Below are 13,619 nucleotides of genomic sequence, written 5' to 3' on the forward strand. Positions count from 1 at the left end.
ACAACAGTGACTACAGCATAATAAATATTCACTAAATTTTAGGTATTAATGTGTGACAAATGCGTAAAGTAATATAAGTACACTAAAGTCAGAGAAGAAGGAAATTCAGTTGAGGACAGTGGTAATGATCAGGGAACTTCATCTGGTGGAAAATTATGCAAAATTTTGGAGCCCATGATTTGACACGAGTCTGCCTTTTCAGTTTTGTTTCCTAAGCTTATCTCTCCAATATAAAAGTCATACAAGCATTCTTGTTACCTTGTGAATGTACCTGATACTCATTCTATACTATTACCCCTGCTGTCCTTGTGCCTCAAATGCTTTTTTCTTTCATAACTTTCAGGTGTGTCTTAAATCCTTTCACTATGAGGACCCTCCAAAGTTGCCTAAGTTGAAATGAATTGCCATTATTCAGTTACTAGATAGTGTGGTGTAGGTGAAAGATCTGAGTTTTCATTTGGGCTCTGTAATGTGACCTTAAACCATTATTTGGGCCTTAAGTTCTTCTTTTGTAAAATAGATAATATTTACTTATCAAGATTATTGTTAAATAAGATGATATATGTAGAATACCTGGCAGGTACTCAGTAGCGTTGGTAACCCTTCCCTCCCCTCTCATGGAGCCCTAAAATGCAATCAGAAGCAAATCTAGCAAAAAGTCATTAATCTCATCTCAATTTGAGGACAGAGACCATGGTTTTTTTTGTTTTGTTTCTGTCATCCTATGTCCAAAAATTATTTTTCCTTTTTTTTTTTTTTTAGACAGAGGCTGTCACTCTGTTGCCCAGGCTAGAGTGTTGTGGCATAATCATGGCTAATTGTAATCTCAAACTCTTGGGCTTAAGCTCTCCTCCTGCTTCAGCCTCCAGAGTAGCTGAAACTATAGGCATGCACTACCATGCCTGGCTCATTTTATAAATTTCTTGTAGAGAGAGGATTTTGCTATGTTGCCCATGCTGGTCTTGAACTCCTGGCCTCAGGTGATCCTCCCACCTCAGCTTCCCAAAGTGCTAGGATTACGGATGTGAGCCACTGTGCCAGGCGCCTGGACCATGTTTATTTCTGTTTGTATCCCTAGCACCTGGCACAATACCTGGCTTAAAGTACCTTTTATTTGTTTGATTGATAGTTTAAGGGCACAGCTACTGGGTGTCAGAGATGGCCTAGAATCCAGTTGTGCTAAAGCAAGCCTGATGTTTAGCATACTTTTTGTTTAAAAGAACTCATCGCTAAATCTAATGTCATTAGTATTAGACATCTATTGAGTATGACATCTATTGAGATGAGAAATAACATTTTATTGAGTTTTTATCGTTTTATATTGCTCTTATGACATTAACCATTATAAGGGAAAAAATAAGGTTTGTGATTTTGGTTAGCATATTCTCTGAAAGCTTGTATTTTTCTACAACATATTTCTAGGGATGTTTTTTAACTAAGCATGGGGAATTTGTTTAGTTTATAGGCCTTCCATTTTTTCTTTCAACATGTAATGTATATAGGCATTTGGAATATATGCAACAATATCATTAATATGATTGGTAAATTGTCATAGTAATATAACTCTTCCAGGATTATGTATAGAACACTTTGATAAGTGGATTCTTGTACTTTTTGCAAATGTGTGAAGTATGACAGGACTTTTAAAACTGTAAAGCACTGTCTAGGTGCAGTGGCCCACGCCTGTACTGCCATCACTTTGGGAGGCTGAGGTGGGCAGATCACATGAGGTCAGGAGTTTGAGACCAGCCTGGCCAACATGGCGAAACCCCATCTCTACTAAAAAATACGAAAATTAGCCAGGTGTGGTGTTGTGCCCCTGTAAACCCAGCTACTCAGGAGGCTGAGGCAGGAGAACCGTTCGAATCTGGGAGGCGGAGGTTGCAGTGAGCCGAGATCACACCATTTCACTCCAGCCTGGGTGACAGAGCTAGACTCTGTCTCAAAAAACTAAATAATTAAAATAAAAATAAATAAAACTGTAAAGCACCGTAAAAAGTTAAATACCAACTGCAGTATCATACCACTATGGCATTTATACTAGAGAAAACTTCAGAACATGAAAACCAAACATAATGATGTAGAGCTAAAAAGGTTTTCGCAAACCTTCTAGTTGAATCCACTTATCTTACAAGTTAGGAAACTGAGTCCCCCCCGCCACCCACCACCAAGAAAGCTTCATCTTGCTGTGTTGCCCAGACTGGACTTGAACCCCTGGGCTCAAGCTATCCTCCTGCCTCTCAGCCTCTGAAGTAGCCAGCACTACAGGTGGGAGGCACTGTGCCCAGCTCAGGAAAGCTTAAATGGAATTGGAGTAACACTCTAATCTGTTTCACATGCGTTGCTTTAGATACTAGAAAAATAGGAACAGTGTATTCTCTTGTTTTGAAAATAATTCTTCCTTTCTCCTGTAAACCAGTGCTTCTTGTTCCTTTTCAGAAAACAGTTACAAGTTATGAGGTAACATTTAACTTTATTGTACAAATGGAGATTTAGCATCCAGTCATATGTTCAACAAGAAACTTAACTAAAATGACACATTTTAAACCCATATAAAATTACAAGTCAGCATTAAAAAATCTAAACAGTTGAATCTAGCCTTGATCAACTGTTTCCAAGTTTTTCTATCAATACTCAATTGCTGTTTATACTTTTTACTTGTGTAGTAGATAAGCAATAGTGTGGAAAAGGTTTAAAAGAAGTCCTTAGAAGAAAAACTTAAAATTGAACAAATTCTATTTGTTAGTTTACTTTTTTCTACCTGCACATCAAAGAAAGGCCATTGTTATTTAATTCTGGCAGAATAGTTTGAGAAGTACTTGTGCATAGGTATTTTTTACTAATTTCTCTGTTTATTTTCTGAACTATATAAGCATTTGTGCTCTATTTGATTGATGTTTATGAGCACTTTCACTTATATACCTCTGTCTAATTCCGGATTCTGTAAGATACAGCATAGGATGTGGAACACTGTGGTCTCTCCCTCTCAGGGCTTAAAGTTACTTTACTCAAGGATAAGATAGGTGTAATAAACTTGTTGATAGTACTTCTGTGGTTTTATTACATAAAGAATATATTAAGCAGATTTAATTTGTGGCTGTGAAAATATGTTTTTGTATGAATAAATGTAGGGAATATGTTATTTCCTTGATTTTAAGCATTCAAAGCATTCTAATATTACTTCACATATTAAGTTTTAATTTTAATTTTTTTTTTTTTTTTTTTGAGACAGGATCTCACTCTGTTGCCCAGGCTGGTGTGCAGTGGTGCAGTATTGGCTCACTGCAGCCTCTGCCTACCAGGTTCCAGCATTTCTCCCACCTCAGCCTCCCAAATAGCTGGGACTACAGGTGGGTGCCACCACGCCTGGCTAGTTTTTGTATTTTTTGTAGAGATGAGGTTTTGCCATGTTAACAGGCTGGTCTCCAACCCTTGACCTCAAGTGATCTGCCTGCTTCAGCCACCCAAAGTGCCAGGATTACAGGTGTGAGCCACTGCGACGGGCCACATACTAAGTTTTTAAAATGGAATCAGTCTCTCATAAATCAGTTTGATTACATGACATGGTAATTTTTTAATGTGAAAAGTTGTTACTAAATTGGTGGTTTTTCTAGATGTTATTTTAGAATCAGGGCAGTAAGGATATGCGAGGTTGTTACCTCATTTAATCCTCAAAACATCCCCATTTTACAGTTGAAAAGTTACTAAATTGATGGTTTGTCTTTCAATAGATGTTATTTTACAATCAGGGCAGCAAAGTCGTATCAGACTAGTGCTAGGCACTCCACAGTGTTTATTTCATTTAATCCTCACGATATCCCCATTTTACAGGTGAGAAAAATTTAGTTTTAGGTTAAACACGGCTAGATTACTCACTAGTGGAACAAGAAGAAATTAAGCTTCAAATCCAGTGTGCTTTTCAAACTTCTGTTCATACGTTAGAGAACATCTGTGGAAAGTCTTGTCTCTTAAGACTGAAAACTTTAGTTGATACAAATGATAGTGATAACTCATTTCGTGTGAATGTTTCTGATGGTTGGGTATGTCTTTTCATACAGGAGAGTAAGTATAAGAATGAGCATTGAACTACAATCAGTTTCTAATCCAGTTCACAGAAAGGTTGGTATTTAGTTCTTTTTTGAAATATCATTTCGGTACGTTGTAGATAATTAGTTTCGTTCTTTAAGAATGTGACATCTTTTATTGCATTTATTTTGCTTTTAAATTTTGGGCTATTTTGTAACTGTTGGAAATCAAGGGTGGTGGAATCTACTGAGACAACAACTGAAGGATAATTATACTATATACTTCTTTTTTTTTTTTTTGAGATGGAGTCTTGCTCTGTCGCCAGGCTGGAGTGCAGTGGCACAATCTCGGCTCACTTGCCTTCTGGGTTCAAACAATTCTCCTGCCTCAGCCTCCCAAGTAGCTGGGGCTACAGGCGTGTACCACCACGCCCAGCTAATTTTTGCATTTTTAGTAGAGACGGGGTTTCACCATGTTGGCCAGGATGGTCTCTATCTCTTGACCTCGTGATCCGCCCACCTCGGCCTCCCAAAGTGCTGAGATTACAGGCTTGAACCACTGTGCCCGGCCTATACCATGTATTTCTAAAACATACGTGAAAAATTGGGGATTGGGGTGACAGTCTCCTTAGATTTGCCCAGTGCACTTAGAAGTTGCATATTATATATATATATATTTACGTATATATAAAAATATCTTTTATTGCTGTTGGTCATACACACACACACGCACACGCACACTGCTGCCTTATAGAATTGGCATTTCACGGTGTAAATGTAAAAACAATAAACCGAAGTACTGCAGGGAGATATTTGTGAATCTTTTACTTTATGTTTTGAAGAGAGGCATTTAGAGGATCAGTCTCATATAACCTTCAAAAGTGTGAGTCATTAACAGAACTAAGGATATAGAATAGAGCAGGGGTCCCCAACCCCCTGGCCACTTACTGGTACGGTCTGTGGCCTGTTAGGAGCCAGGCTGCACAGCAGGAGGTGAGTGGCAGGCAGGCAAGCGAGTGTTACCTCCTACGATCCGCCTCCTGTCAGATCAGTGGTGGCATTCCAGTCTCATAGGAGTGCAAACCCTATTGTGAACTGTACATGCAAGGGATCTCAGCTGTATGCTCCTTATGAGAATCTAATGCCTGATCTGAGGTGGAAGTTTCATCCAGAAACCATCCGTCACTCCCCAATTCTTGGAAAAATTGTCTTCTACAAAGCTGGTTTCTAGTGCCAAAAAGGTTGGGGGCCACTGGAACAGAGGACTGAGAAATACAGCATCTGTGCCAAGGGCAGTGCCTCACACCTGTAATCCCAGCGCTTTGGGAGGCTGAAGTGGCAGATTGCTTGAGCCAGGAGTTTGAAACCAATGTAGGCAACATGGTGAAATCCCATCTCTACAAAAAAATACACAAATTAGCTGAATGTGGTGGCACACTCCTGTAGTTCAAGCTACTTGAGAGGCTGAGGTGGAAGGATCACTCGAGCCTGGGAGATGGAGGCTGCAGTGAGCTGCGAGGGTGCCACTGCAACCCAGACTGGGCGACAGAGCAAGACCCCATGTCAAAAAACACTGAAATATAGCATCTGTTTTCTGTGTGCCATAGCTTTCCCTGAACACATTCAAGGACCTAGTAGTATTAGTAGTACCTTTGGTTTTTTAAGTAGCATCCTGGGTGAATTTCAGGAAGTACTTAAATAGAAGCTGCTTAAGAACAAGGCATTCTGAGGCAGAGCAGGTGCCTAAATTACTAATTTTCCAGGGTAGAGATGATATATTATACTTCTTACATGTTATTCCTTATGCCTGCTATACCTCTTCATTTTCTAGCTTTGTGCATAAGTGGTTTAGATTTTTCTAGGATCTTAGCATTTCCCCAGTAGCCATGAGTAGAGATTTTATTTCAAATGTATTCTTAACCTTAATGCCCAGTTCTTTATTAGTTTTACATCATCTTGTAACTAATGCTGTTTTTCTTTCACCAATGTTCTCTGGTACATAATTTTGGTGTACTTTTTGTGAGCTCTAGCTGTTATGATGATCTCCCACACTGTGTACACTTAGCTACCTGGAAAGTGGTCTTTATGAAAGGTACTTATTTCATTTGAGACTGAAAACAGTTGGGGTTCCATATCAGTGGCCACCTGGCCTAGGAGAGAATAGGCTCTTTGGAAGAAGCCTGGCAACGTGTTACTTGATACCCCGGTCTTCTGAGAGACAGAAGCTTTCTTTTTTCTAGTGTGGATTATTGTCAGTTCTGCTGATATATTTGCCACTTTTGAAATGCCATACCAGTTAACTTTAAGGAAACTAAAAATAAAATTGAATGTGGTATGTTCAGTGGTAAAGAAAATTTTCATCATGTTGTGGTGTAGCAAGGACTGGGTCTAAATTTCCCCAAGCCTCTGATAGGATATTCTTAAACTTTCAACTCCTAGCACTTACTTAACTTTTACAGATCTCCATGTGGCTCTCAGAGAGCGGAATGTCTACCCCTATTTAAGATTCCAGCTCTCTAAAGACTAATAAAAAACCAGCAGCACTAGAAAACAAAGCTGTCTGCAATATAACTATGATACACTGATGTTGTTGGATTTCTTCTGAGAAGGAAGAAATTACTCAAAAAGCCAGATCTAGTAAAAACATTTAAAAACAACAAACTTTCTTTTAGGACTTAGTTATTCGTCTGACTGATGACACGGATCCATTTTTTTTATATAACCTTGTTATATCTGAGGAAGATTTTCAAAGGTAACTAAATTTTTTTCTGATCTTATATTTAATGAAAGAATAAGTTTCTAAGTTTTATTGGTACTGTTCTCTTTCAAACACATACCTACATATTAGATTTAGTTACTTTGGGGATATTGGGCTATTTGTACTATCTTTACTTAGGGTGTTTTGGAAAATAAATATTTCGTAGGTTATTAGAATTCTGCTTAAAACACTGTGAAGTTTGAAGCTTTGCTGAATTTACTGATTTTTTTTCCCATTGAATAAGTTCTATAAAAATCAGAGTTCTTTAGCTTAGTTCTTGATTATAACAAGCGTTAGTAAATTTAAAAAAATAATGCTTCAGGATGCTAATTATAATTAAAGATAGTAATTGGCCAGGCGCGGTGGCTCACGCCTGTAATCCCAGCACTTTGGGCGGCCAAAGAGGGCGGATCATGAGGTCAGGAGTTCGAGACTAGTCTGACCAACATGGTGAAACCCTGTCTTAACTAAAAATACAAAAATTAGCCAGGTGTGATGGCATGCGCCTGTAATCCCAGCTACTCGGGAGGCTGAGGAAGGAGAATCTCTTGAACCTGGGAGGCAGACGTTGCAGTGAGCCAAGATTGCACCACTGCACTCCAGCCTGGGTGACAGAGCAAGACTGTCTCAAAAAAAAAACCAAAGTTAATTAAATTTTTTAAAAAATTTCTTTTCCTTTCTTCTGTATAGTTTAAAATTCCAGCAAGGTCTTCTGGTAGACTTCTTAGCTTTCCCACAAAAATTTATAGATCTCCTTCAGCAATGTACTCAAGAACATGCCAAAGAAATTCCAAGGTAAGTTGCATGAGAACGCTACATTATTAAATTTAATTCAAGACAGACTCTTCTTTAAAACACAAGTTGATGGCAAAATCTTTTCCATTTATTATGAATATTCCTGTTTATTTTTAGAACTGGGGTTAGGCCTCCATTAAATCTCAGATTTTAAGGCATCTTGATTAAAATCAGAAATATTTCTTAATTTTCATGTCTTGACAAAGGCACTAAAGTTATCCGAAATATTTAGCAGCATCAAATACTTGGTTTTATAATGATCTTGGAAAAAGGGAAGACTAAGATTGTATGTGTGTGTGGTGCTAACGCCTGATTCTTTTATTGTAAAGTTCACCATCAACCTTTTATTTATTGGTTTTATCAGTTGACGATTGTTGTTGAATCAGTTATTTCATTAGGAAGAACAAAATGATGCTTCTCTATCATTTTTTCTATATTAAGTATAATTCTTCTATAAAGAAGAACTTTTCCTCAGCAATTAGGGCTATTTGATTGCTCAGAAAATTCATAAAGGATAAATGCTTAATTCTTGCATTTAAACTGTCAATTTTTAGAGTAAAGAGCTGGTAGTCTACTTTTGTGGCACTCAGCGACTTTTTGTTTCTAGTTTTTGCTTTTTCTCTCATTTGTTTCTCATGAACTCATGGACTTTTATGTAGTCACTGTATTTCAGTCAATCTTTTCTTTTTTTTGCCCAATTTATCTTTTACCATTGGGAGTCCTCAATGTGCTCCCTTTCCTGAGCTTTCTAAGTAGAGAAGCTTCTGATTCAGTGAGAGATTTTCACTATCTCATAAGTGTGTTATAATGTAACATCTTCTTTTCAAAGGTTTTTGCTGCAGTTAGTTTCTCCAGCAGCTATTTTGGATAACTCACCTGCATTTTTAAATGTGGTAGAGACAAATCCTTTTAAGCATCTTACACACCTCTCACTAAAACTGTTACCTGGAAATGATGTGGAGATAAAGAAATTTCTCGCAGGCTGTTTGAAATGTAGCAAGGTAAGATTTAAATTTTAAGTTATTCTTTTAACAAAGTAAGTATCAATGGTCTTTGATAAATTATTGAAGAGAGACATTGCCATAAGTTTTTGCTTTCTAAAGTTTTATGAAATATAACGAATTTATTTTGTTTTTTATTTAGTCAAGGTATAGTGGGGATGGATCTGGACCAGGAATTGAGAAGCTTAGGTCTCAGGGTTTTTACCAATCATGTGTGACTTTGGACAGGCCACTTAAACTCTTCTGTCATGGTTTCATCAACTGGTAGACATGTATGGAAATAGCTACCCTATCTAGCCCATCTTAAATGAGATAAGATATATGGAAATGTCTTGAAAATTACAAAGTGCTATATGGCACAAGGAAACAACATAGGGATGCTGCTTGAGTTTTTAGAGTCTTTCTAGTCAAATGCTATAGATCAGTGCATCTCAAACTTTAAATTATGTGGGGATCTTGTTAAAATGATTTAGGTCTGAGATGGAGCCTAAGAATCTGCATTTCTAACAGGCTTCCAGGATGATGCTGATGCCATACTTTGAGTATCATGGCTATAGATGATTACATTGTAAACTGTGTAATTTTATTTTTATGAATAGGAAGAAAAATTATCATTGATGCAATCACTAGATGATGTTACTAGGCAACTGGACTTTACACAAAAGGTAATTCAAATTTCATTTTGTCTTTATAAGTCATCCAGACATTGGCGCTGAATTGCTTCCTTGACTCAGTTCCAAGATTTTATGTATTTTCTTTCAAAGCATGCTTCCGTTGAATTTCCTTTCCTCTTTGCCACCCTTCAGCTACCACTAAATTATCTTAATCTGATACTTTCTCTTGTACATACTTGATTTTACACAAACATTTCTGTATCCCCAATATATAACATGTTCCCTCGAGTCTTCATTAAATAAGATATGTATATTTCTGTCATATATTAGTTCTCCACTCCCCACTTGTTCGCCTCATTCCTCTGGCCTAAATGGCTTTTCAGTTCCTATGCTCTAAACCTTTCTCTTTCTTTGCTATGTTTAGAATTAATTCCTCTGATAGGCTTAGCATCATTTCAGTCATAGCTACAACATTTCTGCCCTAGTCCATGAAATTGAAGGCCAGAGTATCTGTTTTGGCTTGTTCTTGTTTTGCTTTAAAGAACTATCTGAAGCTGGGTAATTTATAAAGAAAAGAGATTTAATTGGTTCATTGTTCTGTAGGCTGTACAAGCATGGCACCAACATCTGCTTGGCTTCTAGTGGGGACCTGAGGAAGTTTACAATCATGGCTGAAGGCAAAGGGGAGCAGGGGTGTCACATGATGAAGGTGGGAGGAAGGAGGTACCACATGCTTTTAAACATCCAGATCTCATATGAACTGAGTGAGAACTCACTTAACACCAAGGGAATGGCACTAAACCATTCTGATGATCCAATCACCTACCACAGGCCCTGCCTTTACTGTTGGGGATTACATTTGAACATGAGACTTGGAGGGGACAGACATCCTAACCATATCGGTATCTGATAATCTGCATGGCCTCATGCAGAAAATACCCCTGCACAATGTGGCCCACAGGGCCATGTTACTGAGTTTTATATGTAAGTGAACTATTCCTGATAATCGACTTGCTTCCCCTTACCCCTCTTTATTGGGTGGTAAAGAGCCAGATTTAATTAAAAGCTTTAATTAAAAGATAGTTAATCTTGACCTGTGGGCCGTTTTGGGTCTAAGATTGTTCTTAGTCTAATGTTGATGTCTTAAAATTAAAAAATTGTGTGCAGGAAAAGGCTTTGAACATATCCTGAAAAGCTATAATTTTGTTTTCTTTAATATCCTTGTAAATATTGCTATATTTTAATCAGAAGTATTACATATTAAGGAGCCTATCTTAATATTTTGTGTTAAACTCTAATGTAGATATTAGCAGAAAAAAAACAAGAATTAGATAAGTTACGGAATGAATGGGCGTCACATACAGCAGCCTTAACAAACAAGCATTCTCAGGAACTGACAAATGAAAAGGAAAAAGCCTTGCAGGTAAGAACATTAAAGGAAACTGAAAAAATATCTTTTATTGCTGTTGGTCATTTTGTTAATTTTAAAAGTAATATATGCTTGCTTTAAATTTTCCAAACATCACGGAAGTATATAAAATAAAAATAAAAATCCTCTCTTTCAAAGTCTTACTACCCAGAGATAATCTATAAACATTCTGACGTATTTTTTCAGACTTTTCTCTATGTATATGTAAATAATATGCAATTTATAAGTATTTGTTTATAAACTTATAACTCTGTTAATTATGTAGTTTATATATGTACCCATATAATGGGTTTTTGGTTTTGTTCTATACTAATGGGGTCTTATTGGATATATTGATTGTAACTTTTTCTTCGCTTAATGTGATACCATTCTATATCAGTTAAGATATTCCTTTTTAGTGACTGCAGAGTATTCATTTTTTGGGTTTAACTTAAATTATTTAACTACTTGCCTAAGTGGTGGTCATTTAAATGCTTTAAAATTTTGGTTATTTTAAGCAATACTGCAACAAGCACTCTTAGTTTCTAGAAGTGAAACTGCAACATATCTATATAAAGTTTTGATGGATACTGCAAATTTGCCACCCAAAAAGATTAAACCAAATGGAATCCCAAAGATAAGGTAGTGTATAAGGATACTTATTTCCCCATATTCTTGATGTTGTTTTTAACCTCTTAATTCTTTTTTTTTTTTTTGAGACAGAGTTTTGCTTTTGTTGCCCAGACTGGAGTGCGGTGGCACAATCTCGGCTCACTGCAACCTCTGCCTCCCAGGTTCAAGCGATTCTCCTGCCTCAGCCCCGCAAGTAGCTGGGATTACAGGCGTGTGCCACCATGCACACCTAATTTTGTATTTTTAGTAGAGATAGAGTTTTTCCGTGTTGGTCAGGCTGGTCTTGAACTCCCAACCTTAGGTGATCTGCCCGCCTTGGCCTCCCAAAGTGCTGGGATTACAGGCATGAGCCACTGTGCCCTGCCACCTTCTTAATTCTTAATATATGCCACCTGATCTTACGATAATACTAGTTTTAGTTTATATTTCTTGTGTTTTTTGTGAAGATAAGCATCTTTTAATATAACTTTTTATCATTTTTCTTCTATGGATTATTTTTTATTGTCTTTTCATCCCTTTTTCTGTGTGGTTGTTTTTTTTTTTTTTTCCACTGTGCCCTGCCACCTTCTTAATTCTTTTTTTTTTTTTTTTTTTTATTATACTTTAGGGTTTTAGGGTACATGTGCACAATGTGCAGGTTTGTTACATATGTATCCATGTGCCATGTTGATTTCCTGCACCCATTAACTCGTCATTTAGCATTAGGTGTATCTCCTAATGCTGTCCCTCCCCCCTCCCCCCACTCCACAACAGTCCCCGGAGTGTGATGTTCCCCTTCCTGTGTCCATGAGTTCTCATTGTTCAGTTCCCACCTATGAGTGAGAACATGTGGTGTTTGGTTTTTTGTCCTTGCGATAGTTTACTGAGAATGATGTTTTCCAGTTTCATCCATGTCCCTACAAAGGACACGAACTCATCATTTTTTATGGCTGCATAGTATTCCATGGTGTATATGTGCCACATTTTCTTAATCCAGTCTATCGTTGTTGGACATTTGGGTTGGTTCCAACTCTTTGCTATTGTGAATAGTGCTGCAATAAACATACGTGTGCATGTGTCTTTATAGCAGCATGATTTATAGTCCTTTGGGTATATACCCAGTAATGGGATGGCTGGGTCAAATGGTATTTCTAGTTCGAGATCCCTGAGGAATCGCCACACTGACTTCCACAATGGTTGAACTAGTTTACAGTCCCACCAACAGTGTAAAAGTGTTCCTATTTCTCCACATCCTCTCCAGCACCTGTTGTTTCCTGATTTTTTAATGATGGCCATTCTAACTGGTGTGAGATGGTATCTCACTGTGGTTTTGATTTGCATTTCTCTGATGGCCAGTGATGATGAGCATTTCTTCATGTGTTTTTTGGCTGCATAAATGTCTTCTTTTGAGAAGTGTCTGTTCATGTCCTCTGCCCACTTTTTGATGGGGTTGTTTGTTTTTTTCTTGTAAATTTGTTTGAGTTCATTGTAGATTCTGGATATTAGCCCTTTGTCAGATGAGTAGGTTGCAAAAATTTTCTCCCATTCTGTAGGTTGCCTGTTCACTCTGATGATAGTTTCTTTTGCTGTGCAGAAGCTCTTTAGTTTAATGAGATCCCATTTGTCAATTTTTGCTTTTGTTGCCATTGCTTTTGCTGTTTTAGACATGAAGTCCTTGCCCACGCCTATGTCCTGAATGGTATTGCCTAGGTTTTCTTGTAGGATTTTAATGGTTTTAGGTCTAACATATAAGTCTTTAATCCATCTTGAATTAATTTTTGTATAAGGTGTAAGGAAGGGATCCAGTTTCAGCTTTCTACATATGGCTAGCCAGTTTTCCCAGCACCATTTATTAAATAGGGAATCCTTTCCCCATTTCTTGTTTTTGTCAGGTTTGTCAAAGATCAGATAGTTGTAGCTATGCGGCGTCATTTCTGAGGGCTCTGTTCTGTTCCATTGATCTCTGTCTCTGTTGTGGTACCAGTACCATGCTGTTTTGGTTACTGTAGCCTTGTAGTATAGTTTAAAGTCAGGTAGCGTGATGCCTCCAGCTTTGTTCTTTTGGCTTAGGATTGACTTGGCGATGCGGGCTCTTTTTTGGTTCCATATGAACTTTAAAGTAGTTTTTTCCAATTCTGTGAAGAAAGTCATTGGTAGCTTGATGGGGATGGCATTGAATCTATAAATGACCTTGGGCAGTATGGTCATTTTCACGATATTGATTCTTCCAACCCATGAGCATGGAATGTTCTTCCATTTGTTTGTATCCTCTTTTATTTCATTGAGCAGTGGTTTGTAGTTCTCCTTGAAGAGGTCCTTCACATCCCTTGTAAGTTGGATTCCTAGGTATTTTATTCTCTTTGAAGCAATTGTGAATGGGAGTTCACTCATGATTTGGCTCTCTGT

At 37.5% G+C, this 13,619-nt stretch overlaps 1 protein-coding gene across 3 annotated transcripts in view; it reads left to right on the forward strand.

The window, feature by feature from the left end:
• SASS6 (SAS-6 centriolar assembly protein) overlaps window positions 1-13,619 on the forward strand; it is an 84,936-nt gene that overhangs the window by 3,119 nt on the left and 68,198 nt on the right. For 2 of the 3 annotated variants that reach the window (XR_009213675.1, XM_032155249.2), the window contains exons 3-8: window positions 4,059-4,119; window positions 6,698-6,777; window positions 7,474-7,578; window positions 8,408-8,579; window positions 9,179-9,244; window positions 10,497-10,616. Coding sequence is in view for 2 of the 3 variants with exons in the window: in XM_032155249.2 (XP_032011140.1) it covers window positions 4,059-4,119; window positions 6,698-6,777; window positions 7,474-7,578; window positions 8,408-8,579; window positions 9,179-9,244; window positions 10,497-10,616 (604 nt within the window). In the remaining variant the exon portion in view is untranslated. The remainder of the gene's footprint in view (window positions 1-4,058; window positions 4,120-6,697; window positions 6,778-7,473; window positions 7,579-8,407; window positions 8,580-9,178; window positions 9,245-10,496; window positions 10,617-13,619) is intronic. The other variant, XM_032155250.2, reaches the window with a different exon arrangement.

This window comes from Hylobates moloch, unplaced genomic scaffold, assembly GCF_009828535.3.
Source record: "Hylobates moloch isolate HMO894 unplaced genomic scaffold, HMol_V3 SCAFFOLD_5, whole genome shotgun sequence".
NCBI lineage: Eukaryota > Metazoa > Chordata > Mammalia > Primates > Hylobatidae > Hylobates > Hylobates moloch.